This window comes from Canis lupus, chromosome 25 (assembly GCF_011100685.1).
Source record: "Canis lupus familiaris isolate Mischka breed German Shepherd chromosome 25, alternate assembly UU_Cfam_GSD_1.0, whole genome shotgun sequence".
In the NCBI taxonomy this organism is placed as follows: domain Eukaryota; kingdom Metazoa; phylum Chordata; class Mammalia; order Carnivora; family Canidae; genus Canis; species Canis lupus.
This window is the reverse complement of record NC_049246.1, coordinates 35,397,940-35,418,854: the sequence shown is the minus strand read 5'-3', so window position 1 is coordinate 35,418,854 and position 20,915 is coordinate 35,397,940. Positions and strand designations below refer to the sequence as shown.

General features: G+C 44.2%; 2 protein-coding genes and 1 long non-coding RNA gene across 4 annotated transcripts in view; 2 read left to right on the top strand and 1 right to left on the bottom strand.

Annotated features, from left to right (window-relative positions):
• Positions 1 to 15,868, top strand: part of XPO7 (exportin 7) — a 40,503-nt gene extending 24,635 nt beyond the window's left edge. For both annotated transcript variants that reach the window (XM_038573902.1, XM_038573903.1), the window contains exons 17-28: positions 249 to 312; positions 730 to 838; positions 1,823 to 1,929; positions 4,517 to 4,605; positions 5,329 to 5,436; positions 7,572 to 7,654; positions 7,856 to 8,070; positions 8,555 to 8,693; positions 10,464 to 10,624; positions 12,130 to 12,228; positions 13,162 to 13,289; positions 14,249 to 15,868. In XM_038573902.1, the coding sequence (XP_038429830.1) occupies positions 249 to 312; positions 730 to 838; positions 1,823 to 1,929; positions 4,517 to 4,605; positions 5,329 to 5,436; positions 7,572 to 7,654; positions 7,856 to 8,070; positions 8,555 to 8,693; positions 10,464 to 10,624; positions 12,130 to 12,228; positions 13,162 to 13,289; positions 14,249 to 14,342 (1,396 nt within the window). In that variant the 3' untranslated portion in view covers positions 14,343 to 15,868. The remainder of the gene's footprint in view (positions 1 to 248; positions 313 to 729; positions 839 to 1,822; positions 1,930 to 4,516; positions 4,606 to 5,328; positions 5,437 to 7,571; positions 7,655 to 7,855; positions 8,071 to 8,554; positions 8,694 to 10,463; positions 10,625 to 12,129; positions 12,229 to 13,161; positions 13,290 to 14,248) is intronic.
• LOC111092483 lies at positions 4,274 to 10,899 on the bottom strand. Its single transcript, XR_005378695.1, has 3 exons — positions 9,286 to 10,899; positions 7,537 to 8,461; positions 4,274 to 4,874 (listed from the first exon to the last, which is right to left on the bottom strand). It is a non-coding gene; the product is annotated as an uncharacterized LOC111092483 (long non-coding RNA).
• Positions 15,869 to 18,083: 2,215 nt separating the features above from the next.
• On the top strand, positions 18,084 to 19,589 carry LOC119877508 (uncharacterized protein FLJ37310-like). The gene is made up of 3 exons (XM_038573022.1): positions 18,084 to 18,100; positions 19,011 to 19,290; positions 19,419 to 19,589. The coding sequence occupies exons 1-3, from the start codon at positions 18,084 to 18,086 to the stop codon at positions 19,587 to 19,589; spliced, it is 468 nt and encodes a 155-aa protein (XP_038428950.1).
• The last annotated feature ends 1,326 nt before the right edge of the window (positions 19,590 to 20,915 follow it).

Genomic DNA, 20,915 nt, shown 5'->3' with positions numbered 1-20,915 from the left:
TTATCTCTTTTCTTACAGATAGGAGTTTGTTATGTCAATTTTGTCATTGGTTGGTTAAATAATGCTTAGAAGAGAACACATCTTTTTTTTTCATTTGGCAGGTATTATATTCAAGTGTTTAAGGAAAATAAGATCATTTGGGTATAGAACTCATTAGAAAGAAACTACTTTATCCTAGAAAGTTGCATTCTACATTAAAGATTCTTCATTTGTACACACTTTCCTTGACCTTCTTTCTTTGTCTTCACATACAGTAGTGTAAGGAAACTAGTGAAGCTTAGTGCGGTACAGTTCATGCTGAACAATCACACGGTGAGTGATTTAGCACCTCCTCCTGGTTCTCCTTTAGCCAGCCACACACGCTTCCTCAGCCATATGAAGGAGATGTTTTCAGCTGAGGTTCATAATGCTCTTCCTCCGCCCCTTCTCAGCCAGAGACCCCTCCCTGGCTCCCTTCACCCTGCCAGAATGTACTTAACTGGCATCTGAGCTGCTCTTCAGGAGCCAGATAATCTGAGTTTTGATGATGCTGCTTACTTCTACTCATACAAAGATAAATTAGTTGGAGATAACAACAATAATCAAAAAAAAATTTTAATCCCCTTCATAATCAAGAATGACGATACAGCCATTAGCTTGAAAAGGCTCAGTAATTCTGAAGTTCCTGGCTTGCCTTCTGCCTGTGACCCATGTCTTTATCTTTTTAACTTGTCTTCTTTTTTTCAATAGAGCGAGCACTTTTCATTTCTGGGTATTAACAATCAGTCCAATCTGACAGACATGCGGTGTCGGACTACTTTCTACACAGCACTTGGGCGTCTCCTCATGGTGGATCTAGGTACTGCAATAAATCCTAGAGGCTTGTGCTGTAGTCTGGCACTGTCCTAAATTCTTACTTGAGCATAGGAGACTAGAGTGGGGGAGGTCTTCCCTGTTGTTTCAACAGTAACAGAACTATCTGAAATAACAGACTGATTTCACCAAGAACACATCATGCCCTCATGGTCCCTGTAACTGGAAGAGAAAAACAGTATGTGTCAGTTTTCATCTGATGTGCAGTGGTTTTATTTTTCTATTTTTTTATGTGCAGTGGTTTTAAAACCTCTTCATATTTCTCCTCTGAAAGTTCAGAGCATCAAGAATGGAGAGTCCTAAATGCATCTCCTTGGCCAGATAACCCCTCCACCCCAAATGAAGGCCACCTAAGACAGTCAACAGAACTTTCCATGCCCCAGTTCACTAGTACATGTGAACTCAACAGGGCTAAAGAACCTGTCGAGCTCTGTTGTGGTATTAGCAATTTGGATCCAACTAATGACTGAAACTCAATGCTCTCATCCTCATTTTGAGCTATTTAAGTTTAATCCTACTCTAGAATATTACAAAACCTTCTAGGTTTATGGAAGATCAGTGAAAAGAGAAATATGAAGAGAGCCTCCACAAGCACCTGATTCAAGTATGAGTCTCGTCAGGTTTCATACACTAGACTCAGTCCTTTCTCAGCTGAGTGTTAGCTCTCACTTAAGGAGAAGTAAATAAAAATACACTATCTTGTACGCATAGGAACCTATGATTTTGTGGTTCAGTGTCTGAAAAAAATATGGACATCCCTGGACTGAAGATTTCTGCCCTTTTTTAGTTTAAAAATTATCTTTGTATATACATTTCACTCTTGAAATTACTACTATTACCTGTGGAGATGATAAAGGGGCCCCCTTGAATTGTCCTTGGGTCTGCTCACCTTTCATACCATCTTACTTCCCTTGCATATGCAGCTTTGACTTTGTTATATTGGAGTTTATAAGGGTTGTTTTCCTTACAGGAGAGGATGAAGATCAGTATGAGCAGTTCATGCTGCCACTCACAGCAGCGTTTGAGGCTGTGGCCCAGATGTTTAGCACTAATAGTTTCAACGAGCAAGAGGCAAAGGTGAGTCTTTCACCCACTGATAGACCAGCTTCTGCTTTTAGGCAGCCCCTGACAGAGACTAGATTAGCTAGCACTGCAGAAAATAGTGCTCATCCATACATTTTCCACTGATTTTGCTTTTTATTCAATCTCTTTGGACTCCTGGGATTTTGAAATAGAAGAACCAGTAGAGATTATTTATAAAGTCTTTTATTTTTATATTAAAGTGTGTTCTTCAGCACTTAGGATGTTTTGTCTAAATTTTCAAATGTAGTAGCATAAAGTTATTTTATATGTTTTCCTATTGCCTTTTTAATTTCTGTTATATCTTTAGTTATGTTCCCTTTTCATTTTTAATACTGCTTATTAGTGCTTTCTCTGTTTTTCTATATCAGTTCTGCTAGAGATGTGCTAATCTTATTAGTCTTCACAAAAATAATAATTTTTGTTTTGCTTTGTTTGAATTTTCTGTAACTGCATTTTCTATTTCATTTATTTCTACTCCTTATGTTTATTTTCATGTGTTTTCCTTGGGGTTTTTCCTTTATCCTAACTTCTTCTCAGCCCTCCTTCTTTCCTAATATAATCATTTAAAACTACAACTGTTCCTGTTAGGTATATTATTCCACAGGTCAGTTTTGGTTTTGTTTGGTTTTGTTTGGTTTTTTATTTTAATTAAAAAACACGTAACATAAAATTTACCAGCTTAACCATTTTTAGGCATATAGTTGAATAACATTAAGTATATTAACATTTTTGTAATCTAAGCCTCCAGAGTCTATACTTTTTATATGTAATGTTTTCATTATCATTCAGTTCTTAATAGATATATCTAATAGATTATCTAATTAGATAATTAGTATTATCTAATTTCCATTAAGGTTTCTTCTTTGACAGGAGTCATTTAGAAGGGTTTGTGAATTTCCATATATATATGGAATTTTAAAGTTGCTTTTCGTTATTGATTTCTGGCTCTCAGAATTATCATTTCTTAATTTCTGCTCTCCTCATCTTCACACACATCTGCTCTCCTTATCTGTAGGTCTCTGTACAAAAACCAGAAGCACCAGACCATTAATATTTGTAGGACATTTTTGCAGTGTTCATAATGACACTGAAGCTGAATTACAGTCACCAGATAGCCAGAAGTACTGCCCCCAAAATGCTAGGCTTTACCTAATATTCTAAAATTCTGTTTTCATCTTTAGAAAGCCCCTTCGTTTTCTGTCTCCAAATCACAAGAGAAGTTAGAGAGCAACACCACTTTATCCAGCTCTCTCTCCTCTTGAGATAGGTACTATTCAAAGCTGAGGTTAGTGTGGAGCATATCAGTTACTTGAGCTAGAGTACCAACCAATACCAAGGATAATTGAGGGGCATTAGTGAGTAGTAACCCTTTTCCTCATCACTTTAGTTTAGCAGCACTTTTCCCCATTGCTTTAGTACAAAGCAAGTAAAATTAATGAAAAGAACCATTTGGGCCATGAACTACAAACATTATCCATGTCTTTGTTACATCATGTAATAAGTCTTTTAAGTGACTGTGTCTTAGGCTTGAAAACAACTTATTTATCAGTTTAGGAACAGAACTTTGCCTAAAGTGGGCTGTTATGTTAGCAGAAGTGCAATAATTTTTGACAAATGAGTCAGGACACTGAAACGTGCCTTGAGCCTATTGATGATTATTAGCCTTTCAAAATAGTCTTACTGCCGTTCAGGGCCCATAGGATAAGTAAAAGTTCTGTTGAGAAAGAGCATTCATTGGATTTGGAGTCTTTTTTTTTTTTTTTTTTTTTTTTAAGATTTTATTTATTTATTCATATGAGAGAGAGAGAGAAAGAGGCAGACAGAGAAGTAGGCTCCATGCAGGGAGCCCGATGTGGGACTCAATCCTGGGTCTCCAGGATCAAGCCCTGGGCTGAAGGCGGCGCTAAACTGCTGAGCCACCCAGGCTGCCCTGGATTTGGAGTCTTGATGGTACCAATCTTAACCGTGGCCCTCTTGGCCACCTAGCAGTGTAACTATAGCCATAGTATCTGACCTCTTAGGGTATGGTCTCTTCTATAAAAGTGTACTTTACAGCTCCAGGAATTGACACAGTCTTCTTTCCAGACACCCCAGACAAAGGGGGAAGTAACATGTAGGCTTCTATGTCTTCCAGCAGGGTCTGCATTTGAGTTCCTATGATATTAATGCCTTTGTAATAAGGTGTGGTACCAGACCTTTAGGATATATATAGTCCTTCTGCCTCTTGTGTGAACTTTTTGGCCATTTTTTCTTTTTTTTCTAACTCTTCGTAAGTCAAGCTTTTTTACTTTTCTACTTTCTACATATGAGTTATCACATTTTAAAACATTAGCCTCTGTTTTTGCTGTGATGGAGCAGGAACCATTGCTTTTTTTTTTTTTTAGTATATAGCAAGTTTTCAAAACTGATTTTCCAAGTGAAAAGATTCTATCCTAGTATGGAAGAGATCAGTTCAGAATATCTGGGAAGGAGTATTTGTTGAGTGATGGAAGAATTTGGTTACACATTTGTGAAATCCCCATCAAATGGTTATAGATTTGGTTTTTCTTCTATTGTAATATATTTTTGCCTTCTACTACAGCGAACTCTGGTTGGCCTTGTAAGAGACCTGAGAGGGATAGCTTTCGCCTTCAATGCCAAGACCAGCTTCATGATGCTGTTTGAGTGGATGTATCCTAATACAGACCAGGAGCTTGCCACTGCAAGTGGTGGAGTCATCAGGGAAGGGAGCGCGGGAGGATTAGTGAGGCAGCAACGAAGGCAAAGAGTTGCCACCAAAGGCCTGCCCTGTGTCGTGTGAGGTGCCATTCCACAGTGGTGTGATGGCATAACGCTGCCTGCTTGGGTCAGAGGGATGGGGCAATGAATGAGGTCATTTCCCACTTTCTCTTCTGGGTCCCAGATACAGATGCCTGCAGAACTGCTGCACGTGAAGTTTGCTACAGTCAGAAAAGAAAAAAGAGACCTCTCAATATAGTAAAAAAAAAAGCTTTCCTAGGAATGAGAAAGTCTAACCTTGTTGAATTCATAACCTTAAACAAATCCTTTCAAAGCTGAGTGCCTTTGTTTCTCCAATAGTTATATAACAGAAATAGCTGATTCCCTTTCATGTCACAAAAGGGAAAAGAGAATAAATAACAATACGAGATACATGATGCTCTTCAGATGAAAGTCATTATGTAAATGACAGTGCATTTTTAGATGCCTATTACAATTTCAGGAGCACACAGTCACCTTAGCACCTTATAGTTAGAAAGACTGCAAGATTAGCAAGCAAGAGACAGGCAGTTGGAGAACTTCCATTTGACAGTTTGTGCTTGCCCAGCGCAGAAAAATATTTTCAATTCTGTACCTTTCTGGATTTAGAATGCTTCCTTAGCTTTTCACTTACAGATATCCATCCTACATGCCAATTCTTCAGCGGGCAATTGAGCTATGGTACCATGATCCAGCCTGCACTACACCTGTGCTCAAGCTGATGGCTGAATTAGTTCATAACAGGTAAGCAGGAAGAAGATTTTCAAAGGACACAACTGCCCTTTTATCAGAGAATTCTTTTTTTTTTTTTTTTTTTTAACTTTTTTATTTATTTATGATAGTCACAGAGAGAGAGAGAGAGGCAGAGACACAGGCAGAGGGAGAAGCAGGCTCCATGCACTGGGAGCCCGACGTGGGATTCGATCCCGGGTCTCCAGGATCGTGCCCCGGGCCAAAGGCAGGCGCCAAACCGCTGCGCCACCCAGGGATCCCATCAGAGAATTCTGGGAGAATAGATTTTATCTCATGTTTGGGCAGATTGTAGAAGATAATAAGACTCACTGCTATCAGAATTTGAAAAACATCTCTAAAAGTTAATGTGTATATATTTTTGTTTGTTTGAGAGAAGGGTGTCCCAGCCACACAAAGCCATAGCTGCTCGTAGGAAATAAGTGACTCTGGAAAGTCACAAGATAACTCATCCTTACAAGAGGTGAATCTGGCAACCAATATTCTGATTTCCGCACCCATATATAAAAGTTAACATTTAGTACTGGTGTCATATACACTACATTTCAAAGTTCACATTTCAGAGAGACAAGAGTGATGCCAGATTCATTAGAATACCCCATTTTAAGAAAGGTGTCTATTTGGCAAATTGCAGCTGGATGGGTAAAGATTTACTTAGAAAGTAAGACAGGCTTCCCAAAATACTGAATTTTAAATTTGCCCAAGAATTTAGGGATGGAGGAAAAGAAAAATCCATTACCTTGACTTCACTAGAATTTTAGGTGCTTGACATGGCACTCCCTTTAAGACTACCTTACTGAGGAGGTAGGTAATATTCATAGACCCTGTAGTCTCTCTCCTAGGAGGCTCATAGTCAAGAGTTATTTATTTACAAAATAGATATTTGAGAGCATCTACTCTGCCAGCCACTTATCTAGCTGTTGTGCCAGACAAAACCTCTCCCCTCTTAGATGTTACATTTTGGAAAGACAAATAGTAAAACGAGTATGGAAAAATCATTTCAGATAGTGGTAAGTGCTATGCAAAAGTTAATAACAGGAATTGAAGGAGGGTCAGAGAACTGACCTCTCAGAAAAGGTGATGTTTAAGCCAGGATCTGAATGACAAGAAAGATTCTAGTAGCCCTACAAAAATAAGGTGAAAGAGCATCCTAAACAGTGAAAACAACTGCAAAAGTCCTAAGATGGGATGAGCTCACTGGGACTTGAGACAGAAAAATGGCACTTGTTGGAGCATGGTGAATGAGGGAGGCCAGAGTAGGAGGAGTCAAACAGGTGGGCAGAGGCCCAGCCCTGGAGACACTTAGTACAGCAGTAACGAGGAAAGTGCGTGCATTCTCATTATAGCGGGAAGCTGCTGAAGTATTTTAAGCACAGGATTAAAATGACCTCGTTTACATTACTTAAAGGTATACCCGTACTATCTAAAGAATGAGACCATAGAGGGGCAAGAGTGGATGCAGAAGAACCATATAGGAAGTGGATAGATTCGGGGCATGTTGTAGAGCTAGACCTTGATGGATCCAGGATGGGGAGGAAAGGAAAGAAGAATCAAGAAAGACTCCTGGGTTTGAGGCTTTAACCACTAGAGTCCTTCAGAAGACTATCTAGAAAATCATTAAAAGGTGGTGAAAACCAAAGAGGTTCTCTGGTCAAAGGAACAGTCAGGAACTCAAAACTCAAATTGTTTAAAATGCTTGCCTTATGTACTCTCTTTTGTAGCATTCTCAGTCCCTTCTCCTGGTACCCTCAGGTGCCACTGAACCTGTGAAGGTAAATGTAGGCTGATATCTGAGGGGCCGTGATTTACTACTACCAAGAAATGACTGTCATACAAGCCATAACTTAATCAAATGGAGAATTTTAAGAGAGTAATTTTGTCTACTACCTCACTTTTGTTTCTTTTAAATATTTTTAATTTGAGGAGCAGAACCTGAGTCTGGCATGTCAGTCTTCAAGACAGAAATTTTGTCACTGGTTAAGTATCTTTAACTTCGTTAATCTACATTAGGAATTATGTACATCTTAGTGCAAAAAGAATCACCCAGAGTACTCAGATGAGAGCCTGAAGTACCCTGGTCTTCCAGCAGCATACCTCTGACTTCCTCTGCTTCTGTGTTCTCTGTTCAGGTCTCAGCGACTCCAATTTGATGTCTCTTCCCCCAATGGCATCTTACTCTTCAGAGAAACCAGCAAGATGATAACAATGTATGGTAAGTGCCTTAGAGGAGCATAACCTTGGGAGTGAATTTCAGTGCAGTCACCACACTGTGTGCAGTGTAGGCAAGCTCTGGCACAGCCAGGATAGGCAGCTGGCACTGAGTGCCTTTGAATAAGAGGGTTGAGTTGGTGACATAAACTATCAGTTACAATGTGGTTGAATAAATGTATATATCACATATCTGTCTACTCAGGCAATCGCATCCTGACACTAGGAGAGGTCCCAAAGGATCAGGTCTATGCACTGAAGCTCAAGGGCATCTCCATCTGCTTCTCCATGCTGAAGGCTGCCCTCAGTGGGAGTTACGTCAATTTTGGAGTCTTCCGTCTCTATGGAGATGATGCGCTGGACAATGCTCTACAGACCTTCATCAAGCTGCTCCTCTCTATTCCCCACAGTGACCTCCTGGTAAGTCTTTAGCTTCATCGACAGGATCCGAGCCCCTCATCACAATCAGATGTTTTTGTTTTGGGGTTTTGTTTTTTTGTTATTTTGCCTGACGCTATGATTGAATGTTTCTCTGGGAAACTATAAGCTAGCTCCAGCTAGTTCTTTTGTCTTCCCATCTGAAAGGCACTCAGCTATTTTATTTAGGATCTTGCTCTCCGTGTTGGAGCACCTGGGTGGCATAATCACTTGAGCATCTGACTCTTGGTTTTGGCTTGGACCCTGATCTCAGGGTCGTGAGTCAAGCCACATCGGGTTTTATGCTTAGTGGAGAGTCTGCTTGAGATTCTCTCTCCTTTCCCTCTGCCCCTCCAGTTCATGCTCACTTGCTCTCTCTCTAAAATCATCAATCCTAAAAAAAAAAAAAAAAAAAAAAAAAAAGATCTTGCTCTCTGAATATTTAGGTGAACAGTGCCTCAGCTTTTATCCTCCTCTTCTCCCACAGGACTACCCCAAGCTCAGCCAGTCTTACTATTCACTACTGGAAGTCCTGACCCAGGACCACATGAACTTTATTGCAAGTCTGGAACCTCATGTCATCATGTATATTCTCTCTTCCATTTCTGAAGGACTTACTGCACTTGGTGAGCACCTAGATTGGTTGCTTTTTACCACTTCACAGAAAGGGAGAATTTTGCCCCCATGTCCAAAAGGGTTACCACTTTGGGGTATATGTATGACCCATGGATACATTCTCATCCATAAAAATTTAGCCACCCTATCCTAAGGACCAAGCACTCTGCTAGGCACTAAGGATATAGTAATTAATAACCACCCTATCCTTTCAGAGCTTTTTATCTGCTAGATGAAACAGACATGTAGATAAGTGCCTATTTACTGCACTTACCTACTTATGCACTACAGTAGGGATGCAGAGGGTGTCCTGTGAGAGCTGTTGGGAAGAATACCTAAACTCCTGGTTTTGAGGAGGTGGGGTCAAACAAGGCTGGCCAAAGGCATTGATATCAAAGTATAGGCCAAAAAGCTGAACGGGTTAGCAGGTTAGTGAAGAGGCTTCCTAGCAGCAGAGCAGCAAGTACTAGCACCTGCGGGCAGGAGTCGGGAAATCCAGGTGGCTGGCACACTGGTGCGGAGGAGCAGGGGAGAGAGGTGGATGGGGCAAATCTGGAGATCACACAGGGGCCCTCAAGCCCTATTAGAATATTGGATTCTTACCTGAGGATAGTGGAAGGAGGCTATGGAATGTGCTCACACAGCTCCACAAGTTTTCATCCTCCTCCATGTGGTTCCTGTCAACTCCTTTGTTTCTGGGCTGCCTTCAAGGAGTCTTAGTAGGTATGCATGTGTTCAGAGAATAAAAACCATTTTTTTATGTTAGGCTAAACCAAACCTAAATAGGAAGATTAAGTCAACTGTAAAATATCACAATGTATTGCAAGTGCACATAGAACGACTTTGGATTGCCTGCTGTGGTGGGTTACACCTCCACGCCCCTCCTTTGACAGGCATTTACTTCCAGCAGGGTGCAGAGCCATTCCTAGGACAGTCCAGCCAAGGTATCCGACATTGCTTTGGAAAGCTGTTTGATAGCTTCTTGAAAATGGAGGGACATCTGCACAAACAGAAACGGAATGGTTGACTCTTTAATGGTTTATCCCTTAGTCCTCTGGCCTGTGCCTTACCTTGTCAGAGTTCTGTCCACAAGTCAGGCTGCAGTGTCCCCTTCGGTAAAATGCAGAGAGGAGTCTGCAGCTCCCTGTGTGCCCTCCACGCTCCCCGCAAAGTGCTTCGATGATAAGGAATACGGTATCTCTAACAAATTGCAAATGTTGTTAGGCAGTAGGAAGCTAGGTTTAATGACCTTCCTCCAGTAACTCAGACTTCTTGGATTCCCATCACAGCTTGTCCAGTTATTAGCAGTGTGATCTGGAGGCAAATCACATAACCTCTCCAAACTTTGGTTTATTCATTTGTAAAATGGAACACCTACCTCCTGGAATTCTCAGGAGGATAAATTGGAGATAATACCTGAAAAATCCTTAACACAATATTTGGCACAGTAGAAATACTTGCTGGTTGTAAATTATTTGTCATTTTTTATGAAGCAGAAGACCTATATCCATATCACATTGAGTCAGTAATGTCGATACTACTAATTTATATTGTCTATTACCACATGGTCACTTTCAAGCTTAGAATTGGACCTTGCTATATGATGGTGAGAGGTCAACAGGAAGCACCCAAGCACAGGGTGACTGAACTGGGACAGTCCCCAGGCTGCTGGGGTACCTCTTCCTCTAAAGGATCTCAGCTGAGGGCAGTCCCTTAGTTGCCCAGTCGCCATCAGCCATTCCATCCCTGCTCTAATCCACCCCTGCCCCTCATTCTTTTAGACACCATGGTATGCACAGGCTGCTGCTCCTGCCTGGACCACATCGTGACATACCTCTTTAAGCAACTGTCACGGAGCACCAAGAAGAGGACGACACCCCTAAACCAGGAGAGTGACCGTTTTCTGCATATCATGCAGCAGCATCCAGAGATGATCCAGCAGGTAAGGAACATGAGCATTGGGAGGTGATGTAGGGTGTCTTGCATTGAAGAACCTCTCAGAGAGGAGAAGCCAAGCAAAATGAGGAGTCTAACATCTCACCAGCCCAATGCTGCTGAAGTGAAATTTATGCCTTAAAATTGCCATGGATTTTGAGTTTGGTGAGTAATTATCAGATATTTAAAACCTGAAGAAGGATGGACAGCCCAGGTGGCTCAGTGGTTTAGCACCGCATTCAGCCCAGGGCGTGATCCTGGAGTTCCAGGATCAAGTCCCACGTTGGGCTCCCTGCATGGAGCCTGCTTCTCCCTCTGCCTGTGTCTCTCTCTGTCTCTGTGTTTCTCATGAATAAATAAATATTTTTTAAAAATGAAAAAAGAAAAAAAACCTGAAGAAGGAAAAAAAAGTTCTTAATTGTTTTTCCAAGTATCATACGAGCCTCTACGCCTTGGACCCATCCTCCTACAACGACTGTGTTCACCCATTGCTGTAAAGTTTGTACTCCCATTTACAAAATGGGAACAAGAATGCAGGATAAGGGGCACCTGGGTGGCTCAGTGGTTGAGCATCTGCCTTTGGGCTCAGAGTGTGATCGCGGGTCCTGGGATCAAGTCTTACATTGGGCTCCCCACGGGGAGCCTGCTTCTCCCTCTGCCTATGTCTCTGCCTCACTGTGTATGTCCCATAAATAAGTAAATAAGTATTTTTTAAAATGGGGGTGGGGAACGCCTGGGTAGCTCAGCGGCTAAGATCTGCCTTTGGCTCAGGGCATGATCCTGGAGTCCCAGGATCGAGTCCCACATAGGGCTCCCTGCCCGATGGAGCTTGGTTCTCCCTCTGCCTGTGTCTCTGCCTCTTTCTCTGTCTCTCATGAATAAATAAATAATTTTTTTAGAATAAAAAAGAATAAATAATTCATTTTTTTAAAAGAATGCAGGATAAAAGGAAATAACTGACCACACAGAGATCAAACCATATGTTTGCCATTTGTATGAAGCATCTTTCCAGAAGTAAGATTTGCAAAAATATACTAGATAAAAATCAATAAGGAAATGGGATCAATGGAATTATTTAGCTTTTAGCTATTAATTTTAACCAATCTCATCTTTGTTTTGTTCTCTAAAGAAACCGTGAAATAATTCATATTTGCATCATATCCTCAGAATGTTATAAAACTGTCTCCTCAAACAAGTACCTGGGAGCTGTAGTGTAAATTGATTTTGCCTACTGTAATCATTGTTTGACCCATCCCATTCCCCACAAAAATCAGGGTGAACTTGGAAGGTCCATTTTTAAAGGAATTATCAAACCAGTTTAAAGAATAGGACAGGAAATATGGTAGAAAATTTACCTTGTAATAGAGGATTAAAATAAAGCTTCATAAACTATTTGCCTGGCTTATCCTAGACAGAAGAGGCCTTCAACCCAACAGACTCTTCATTTAGAATCTATAATTCTGTCTTGGGTAGCTACACACTAGATCACTGCCTCAGATTCTCCATTTCCAGATGCTGTCAACGGTGCTGAACATCATCATCTTTGAAGACTGTAGGAACCAGTGGTCTATGTCTCGGCCCCTACTTGGCTTGATACTACTTAATGAAAAGGTAAGAGAGCTAGCCCCTGGTGCCCAGAGCCAGAAGCATGGATAGACACGCGTTTGGCTGTCATTTTCCAAGGCACTGTAAGAAACATTATAGGAACACCCCACAATGGTGAAGCAGAGAGAAAACAGCCCACTTTCTGAGCATGCACTGTTCATTTTTCAACAGCACATAATCAGTGAACTGTTAGAAGTCAGCATGTGTGGCAATTCAGACAAAGGATGAGGAAGTGTTATTAGGAGAGAATATACAGGGGCAGCCCGGGTGGCTCAGCGGTTTAGCACCGCCTTTAGCCCAGGGTGTGATCTTGGAGACCCAGGATCGAGTCCCACATCAGGCTCCCTCCATGGAGCCTGCTTCTCCCTCTCCCTGTGTCTGTCTGTCTCTCTCTCTTTTCTGTGTCTCTCATGAATAAATAAAATCTTTAAAAAAAAAAAAAAAAATATATATATATATATATATATATATATATATATATATATATACACACACCTAGAGGGCAGACCACCTATGACCTAAATTCTAGTTCCAGCTCTACCACAAACAAACATAAGGAAGTCTAGAGGTTTCTATAAAAAGAACCTGGATCAGGGCACCTAGCAGGCTTGGCTGGTAGAGCATGTGACTTTTGATCTCACAGTCAGTTGTAGGTTCAAGCCCCACTTAGGGTGTAGAAATCACTTGAAAAATAAAATCCTAAAAAAGAAAAAAAAAGAAGAACCTAGATCAGATGACCCTTAGAGTATTTACACTTAAAACTCTTGATTTTCAAGTAAGATAAGGTACATTATCTTGCACATCCTTACCTGATTCAAAAAAGGTACCCCATTTGGTAGATAATTCTGTGTCTTAGAGAAGAACATCCTTTCAGCCCTGCAGATGAGGGAGAGCTAATCCCCATCTCCTCTCCTTACCATGTCTCACTCTGCCCTGCAGTATTTTTCTGACCTAAGGAACAGTATCGTGAACAGCCAGCCACCAGAGAAGCAGCAGGCTATGCATCTGTGTTTCGAAAACCTGATGGAAGGCATCGAGCGAAATCTTCTTACGAAAAACAGAGACAGGTGAGTGTAGAGGGCCCTACCGAGAAATCCTAGGCCATTTCTCAAGTCATCGAAACAGGAGATTCCTTAAGAGTCTTTTAGAGGCCATCTTAGAGCAGTGCTGTCCAGTAGAACAGGCCACATAAGTAACTTTAAATGTTTTAGTAGCCACATTTTAAAAAAGGTAAAAAGAAACAGACAAAATTCATTTTAATACATTGCATTTAATATATGCAGATTATCATGTCAATGTGTGATCCATATTTAAAAATTGAGAATTTTAACATTTCTTTTTTATTGTACTAAGTCTTCAAGATCCTGTGTATTGTACACTTAACAGGGCATCTCAGCTAGGATGCTAAATATTCATTTGAAATACTAAGACTTCATAAAATATACAGTTGACAAAATAGATTCCTATATACACTTAGAAGTTGGCTGTCAACTGAATTGGGTATCAGGCTTTTGTGAATTAATATTTAAATTGTATTTAATTAATTTGAAATTTGGCACTTTAATTTAAAATTAAGGTACAATTGGGGAACTGAATTTTAACCTCATTTTATTTGGCTGAGTTCTTCAACTGCACCGAGCACATTTCTAGTGATCAGTAGCCATGCGCAGCTACCGCACATCCTGGCACTAAGCCCTGAGACCACTTCCTTCTCTTCATGTCCTCACTTTGGGAGGATTACTTCCCACCTCTGTGAGATGCTTTTTGTGTTGTCCTGAGCCGGAGATGGCCCTCAAAGCCCAGATTTGACCAGATCTCTGGGTCTGCCACAAGGTTGTCAGGTAGAAAGGTGTGCACAACTAGCCCAGCTTTCCACTAGGGTCTGAAAGTTGACTAAGGTTAACTGACCTTAGAAGCAAATTCATATATTCTGCCTCTCAGTAGCCACTTCTCTGCCAGAAATATTTTAGGCCGAGACCTCTCCCTCCCACCCTCCTCCCCCAACCTACATGCATCCCCTCTGCAGGTTCACCCAGAACCTGTCGGCATTCCGTCGAGAAGTCAACGACTCGATGAAGAATTCCACTTACGGCGTGAATAGCAATGACATGATGAGCTGACACCTCCTTGGACTCTACCTGTACAGAGCAGCGTCCCTTTGGTCTGGCCCAGAGGGGCAAACAATTACAAGGGAGAGGGCCTGGCTGACCCTGGCTCCCTCCTCCAGGGGTGTGGGGAAACTGGCAAAGTCAACTGGCTACTTCCCCAAGGAATAGGGGTGTGAGTGCACTCACTAGGGGGCAGGGCGCTGCTGGTTCCTGGGGGGTTGGGTGGGAAGGGTGGTGGGAGGAGATAGAGACACAAATGTGTGAGACTCCAGCCCCTCCTCCTGGGGCCACCCCAGGGGGCGGGGGGGCGGGGAACCCCCGGTGTCCTGCCACAACCTGCCTTGTATAAACATGTACATTTTTTCATAACATTTTGAACAAGGTTTATATTGACTCAAGTTTAAAAACAAAAAGTGTGACTGAAAAATTTTTACAGAGTCTAGTGCACCAATGCTGATGTGAGGGGTTATGTATGCGAGTGAGGAAAAAATGTGTATTCTGGTGGCCTGAAGCTTTACTGGACGAGGATGTGTGAACGTGCAGAGATATATTTAGTGACACAGTGTAGAGAGGCAAAAAAAAAAAAAAAAAAAAAAGGTAAAAATTCCAAATGTATATTTTTTCTTATTGCCCTTCCCTTGCCCCCCAAATTATCACTTCCTGTTACTGTATTACCCTTGTTATTAGGAACTCTAAGCCATGCGGAGCACCATCCTTCCCCTTCAACCATAGATGCTGCCCTAGGTCCCTTGACCTCTTGCAGTGACAGACAACTCCAGCTAAAAGTGTTTGGTGTTCTTAGCTTCATCCTTTTTCCCACTTTGCTTATCCTCATCCTCAGACAGATGCCTCTTGCTTTTATAAGTCGGATGTAACTCTATGACTTCGGGTTCTCGGTCTCTGTTAAAGGGAGAGACCGGAGAGAAGGAATTGAGCCAGTTGCTCTCCTGGTGAGCCATTTGGATGAGTCCACCAGAGGCCCAGTTGTGTGGCCAATAACTTTGAGTCTTCCCCAGCCCTTGAGGCAGTGTGTGTGGATGTGTGCGCGTGGATATTTATATATGTACCCTGCACTTGTGAATGTATGAACTGGAGGAAGTTACTACAGTGGAGGGGTTCTTAATAACAAGGTCTGCCTAGCATGAAGTATTTAACAATCTCCCAACCCTTTAAAAATATACATTTTTATAAAATGAAAACCATAATAAATGTTTTGAATATTAAAAAAAATTAACCTACAGAAGAAAATTAATGGAGAAAGCTATTTGCCTTGTACTTTTTCCACAATTGCTGCTGCTAGTTGTACGCATCTCTAGTTCAGCTCTTGCCCATGGGACACTCATCAATTAGGTTTTATCTTTATTTCTCTCCTTTACCCCCCAAAACAAGCCTGTTAATTTTTTTTTTTTCCTTCTCCTCTGGCGACTGTGTGGTGAATCCTTTCTTGCGTGATCAGGTTGCGGATAGACTTGTAAGGGTGTTTGCTGCATACAGTGTAAGCATTGTGACCGCCAATAAACTTCAATGGTTTCTACTGACCCGGCTTCAGCGATCAAGTCTAGTGTGTCTATAGGGCCATGTCTCACTCTAAACACACAAAAAATGTCTGAAACGTGCATTCTTAAAAAAGCCAGTGGATGACCAATGCCTCTCACCCTTGTAAAATTAGCTTCTCATTCAATTAAATTTGACTCAATTTCTTTTAAAAATATGACTGTTTTATTTGAGGCAGATCTATAGATAGATATGCTCCTGTCCACAGCTATAAAGTGAAGCCACTCTACCTCTACTAGCTAATAACATGGCAACCAACAGAGAAGTAATAATCATAGAAAGCCCAGTTTTGTTAATGTTCTTTTAAAAAAAAAAATTTTTTTTTTTTTTTAATTTAAGAGAGAGCGTTGTACAGGGGAGCAGGGGGAAAGGCAGAGGGAGAGGGAGACAAGGAGACTCCCCACTGAGCTCGGAGTGCAGCTCAGGGCTCAATCCTGGGACCCTGAGATCATAACCTGAAGCTGACTGAGTCACCCAGGTGCCCCTTTGTTAATGTTCTGACCTCTGCTCCTCTTATGTGGGCTGGGCTTCATTCCTGAAACCCTGACAAGTTCAAGGATCCGTTTTTTTTTTCCCTGCAGAGGAGTCATTAACACCATAGTTAATGACTATTTCTCGTCCCCATACTTTGTAGTTCCTAGGTATGAGAACTTCATTACCAGGAACATTATATCTGTATCTGTCCCTTAATGTAGATTTATAGCCAATGAATCCCAGGCTCTAGAGCGGTACTTAAAAAAAAAGATTTTCTTATTCACTTTATAGAGTGTAAGTGCGGGGAGAGGCAGAGGACAAGAACCACCCTCCTGTAGACTCCCTGCTGAGCACAGCCCCACACAGGGCTCAGCTAGATCCCGAGACCCACGAGATCATGACCCCAGCTCCACCGATGCTCCACTGACAGACCAGGTGCCACTCTTGTCCACCTTAGCTAGATGTCCTGCTACTTTTGTTTGCTGTTTCAGTGTTTTCTCAGGACTGTCTTGGTCCTAAGTTATTTTGAAGGCAAAAATTTCTATTCTCATAGCTAGAAGGCAAATAGAATTGACTCATCTTAGTCTATCTCTAAGCCTAAGAGAAATATAAAATGGTCAGGCTTCATTAATATGCAAAGCATCCCAGTCACATGCCCCAGTGACCTGGCATTCTAATTCTGTGGTGAATAAGATAAAAAAAAAAAACAGCTTTCCAGGGGATCCCTGGGGCTCAGCGGTTTGGCGTCTGCCTTTGGCCCAGGACAGGATCCTGGAGTCCCGGGATAGAGTCCCACATCGGGCTCCCAGCATGGAGCCTGCTTCTCCCTCTGCCTGTGTCTCTGCCTCTCTCTTTCTCTGTCTCTATGAATAAATACATAAAATCTTAAAAAAAAAAAAAAAAAAAAAAAAACTTTCCCACGGGTACTTGAAGAAGAACCTCCTCTCCCTCAACTATCCCGAGATGCTGCTTGATCAGCAAAGCCCCAGACCCCTCTTTTCCCTTCCACGAAAAGAGCTTCAGAGGTGAGAAACCCACCATATGTGGTGGCCTCCAAAGTGCAGTCTGGTCATGACAAACTGCCGTGGTAAAGTCTTCCACAGCCACAGCAAACTTTTTAAACAGTGAAGCTGTGCCTTTCTTGACAGTGAAAAGAGGGGGCACCCAAAAAATAGCCAAATAGGAAAATTTTTTTCTGGTCAAATTCTCAGCAATTTAACATGATCCATCCTTTAGAAAGCCAGTTATCTTTAAACCTTGGTTTTCCCCCAAGAAGTCATGTGGGGGTTTTATTCAGTTAAAATAGGAGATTAGTTACTGGGCTGTCCTGGGCAGTACGGTCAAGTGTCTTTAGACTTTTCTGACACAAACTGTACCTTCTGTTGACAACACACCTAAAGTGTTTATATACATAAATTGTATTATGTATGTGGTTTTTTTGTTGGCTCTGCCCAAATAAGGGTTATTTATTCTCACTAAAGTATAAATCAGATAGGAAGAATTCGGCCTAGGGTCAAACCTTTACAGTTAGATTTTAAGAAGTAATGACTTTCACCCAACTGTTTATTTTCTAGTAAGAGTGACAGCCTACTAAGAAATAAGAGTTTTATATTATGCAAACATGAACTTACTCTTTTAAGAACTTGTGGGGGTTTTCTTCTCCCAAGTGGAAAAATATTTTAACACTTTGTGAAATTTCAACCAGGTGCAGACACACCTTCCAAAATGTTCGTGGTCATGAGGTAACAGGAATTGAGTGTAGAGGGGACCCCTGGCTGGCTCAGCGGTTTAGTGCCTGCCTTTGGCCCAGGTGTGATCCTGGAGACCCGGGATAGAGTCCCACATCGGGCTCCCTGCATGGAGCCTGCTTCTCCCTCTGCCTGTGCCTCTGCCTCTCTCTCTCTGTGTCTCTCATGAGTAAATAAAATCTTTTTTAAAAATAAAAATAAAAAAGGAATTGGGTGTAGAGAGCCAAAGCACCTCTCGGGATCCTGTTTGCCAGCCCTTGCCCACCCGGGATGTTTGGCTACATCTACGAACACACCTCCGTTGTCTTCTAATGCCGCCACAGTGCCAAATGCCAAAGCAGAACAGGAAAGCAAAGATAATTACAGGGAACTGCAAAAGCCGTAAATCTGATAATAAGGCCTTGAAAAGTGTAAATGGCTATAACTCTCAAAGTCCTACTTCAGATATTTCAAAAAATAAAACTGAAAGGATAAAAGTGAACACACCAACCATAATTAATACATCTGCTAATTAAGTGCCAGGTAATGTCCTAGAACTCTTGCCTCTGTGGCTTGTCTCCTGGGCCCATCACATGCACCTTGTGTTTCTTAGATGCCCTGGAATTCCCTGGTCAGCCGCGTTGGTGTATTTCAGGAGCCGTGGGTCAACTCAACAAACCGGCTGCTAGACAGTGGGACATCCGTCACATGAGCAGACTGGATGGGACCAAGCTTAGGACAGTATCCGCCTTCCCCAGAAAACCCTTCTGGGTTTCAGGGCAGCCTGATGCTGCTGCTCTGTTCACTCACCCAACACTTAGCATCCACTTCAGGACAAATACCTTTTGGATGGTCAGAAACGAAAGGAAACCCAAAAGCAAAAAACCACTGGCAAGGCTAATTCGTTCCCAGTGTTCGGCACAAGATCCTTCGACGGTACGGACCACTCGCACCTACACGGGCGCCACGCGCTGGTGCCGGCAGCCTCCCGGCGGGCACCCTCCCATCGGGCACCCTCCCGGACCGCAGGCCCGAGGACCACGCGCCGGGCCCCTGCAGAGGCCGAGGGGCCGCTGTGCCGCCGGCTGCGGAAGGGGGGCGGCCTCGGCGGTATTCTCGGGGCCCGAGGACCCGCGCTCCGCTCCCGCGAAGGGAAGGCCACCTCTGGAGGCGGAGGAGGAGGCGGAGGCGGGTCGAGTCGAAGGGCAATGAGCGCGCAGACACGCCTCAGGGGCCGCGGGCCAGCACCGCTGCGGCGCCCCGCCCGCCCGCCCGCCCGCCCCTCGGGCCCCGCTCCAAGCCCTCTGCCCGCCTCCCCCCGCGGCCTCCGCAGGCTCGTCCCGGGCGCGCCTCCTCGCCCTCGCGTCCCCGCAACCGAAACGTGCCCCTTGCGGGCCGGGACCTCGTGGAAGGACTGCGGCGAAGGCCCAACACAGCCCCCCCGCCCCGCCCCGGTGCCTGCTGTGGGGGAGCGGACGCAATCGTCGCCATAAGCCTCTACTGAAAGGAAACGAGCAGAAGCCGCGGACTCCAGCCCGTTGGCCTCGCAAGGGAAAAGGTTAAGAGTTCACCCCCGCCCCGCGCGTCTGCCCCGGAAGAGGTCCCGCGCGCTCCTTCCGGCCCCGGCGCGTCTGCGCACAGAGGCCCTCTCGGCGCCGGCGATCGCCCCGCCCCGCCCCGCCCCGCCCCGCGGTCCTGCGCAAGCGCTGTCGTGAGTGCCGGCGGTGCGGGCGGGGCGCTGCGGTCTCGCGCGTCCTTCTCGGGGAGGGCGGAGCTGGCCCCTGCGGCCCCAGGACCCCGGCCCAGCCTGCCCGGTGCAGGCTCGCGTTCCCGCGGACCCGCGGCCTCGGTCCCCGGCTGGGAAGGACTCCGGGGGAGGCAGACCTCTGCGGGGACGGTGGCTGGCGGCGCGGTTTGCTCCGGGAGTGCGGAGGGGGCCCGGGCCGCGCGGAAACCCGGGGCGTGAGGCTCCCAGGCCTGCCGACGAGTCCGGTTGGGGGGTGGGGCGCGGGAGGCCGAGCGTCGGTGCTCAGGGCCTCGGGGTCCCGAGGCTGCGAGGCTGCGAGGCTGCGCTGCGGAGCAGGCCCGAGCCCCGCCTGTCGCACCTGCCCGCCGGCGGGTCTGTTGCGCAGGCGTCGATCAGGGATGGGGGCGTTGGGGGGGGCCGGGGCCGGGGCCAGCCGACCTGGTGGCCGTGGGCGGGTGAGCCGCAGAGGATCGGGGGTTCCGGTGGGAGGGCGGCCGCGGGGAGGGTCCGCCGACTCCGGGCGCCTGGACAAGACCCCAGAAAACGGGGGGCACACGCCCCAGTCATTCTCTAGGACGTACCAGACAAAGCCACTTAGGAAACAACAGGGGCGCGCGGGGGCTCGGCGGGTGAGCGCCGCCTGCAGCCCGGGGTGTGGTCCTGGAGGCCCCGGATCGGATCGAGTCCCGCGTCCGGCTCCCTGCGCGGAGCCTGCTGCTCCCTCTGCCTGTGTCTCCGCCTCTCTCTCTCTCTCTCTCTCTGTGTCTCATGAATAAATAAAATCTTAAAAAAAAAAAAAAAAAAAAAAACAACTTAAGACTAATATCCCTCATAAACGCAAAAAAAAAATCTTAAAATATAAGCGAATTAGATCCAGGAATATATGAGAAGGATAATATATCATGACCAAGTGGGAATGATCCTAGGAATGCAAGGTTGGCTTAGGACATTCAGAAAAACGAATAAATGTAATTAGCCATGTAAATAAAATGAGAGAGAAAAGGCTGATCAAGTCAGTAGATTAAAAAAAAAACCATAGGACAACATTTAATAAGCATAAAAATTCTCAGCAAATTAGGACTA

Excerpts from the sequence above, each read along its gene's own strand:
- LOC119877508 (XM_038573022.1), top strand. Across the intron at positions 19,291-19,418 it reads GAGGCGGGTCGAGTCGAAGG|GCTCGTCCCGGGCGCGCCTC; the intron begins GCAATGAGCGCG and ends CGGCCTCCGCAG.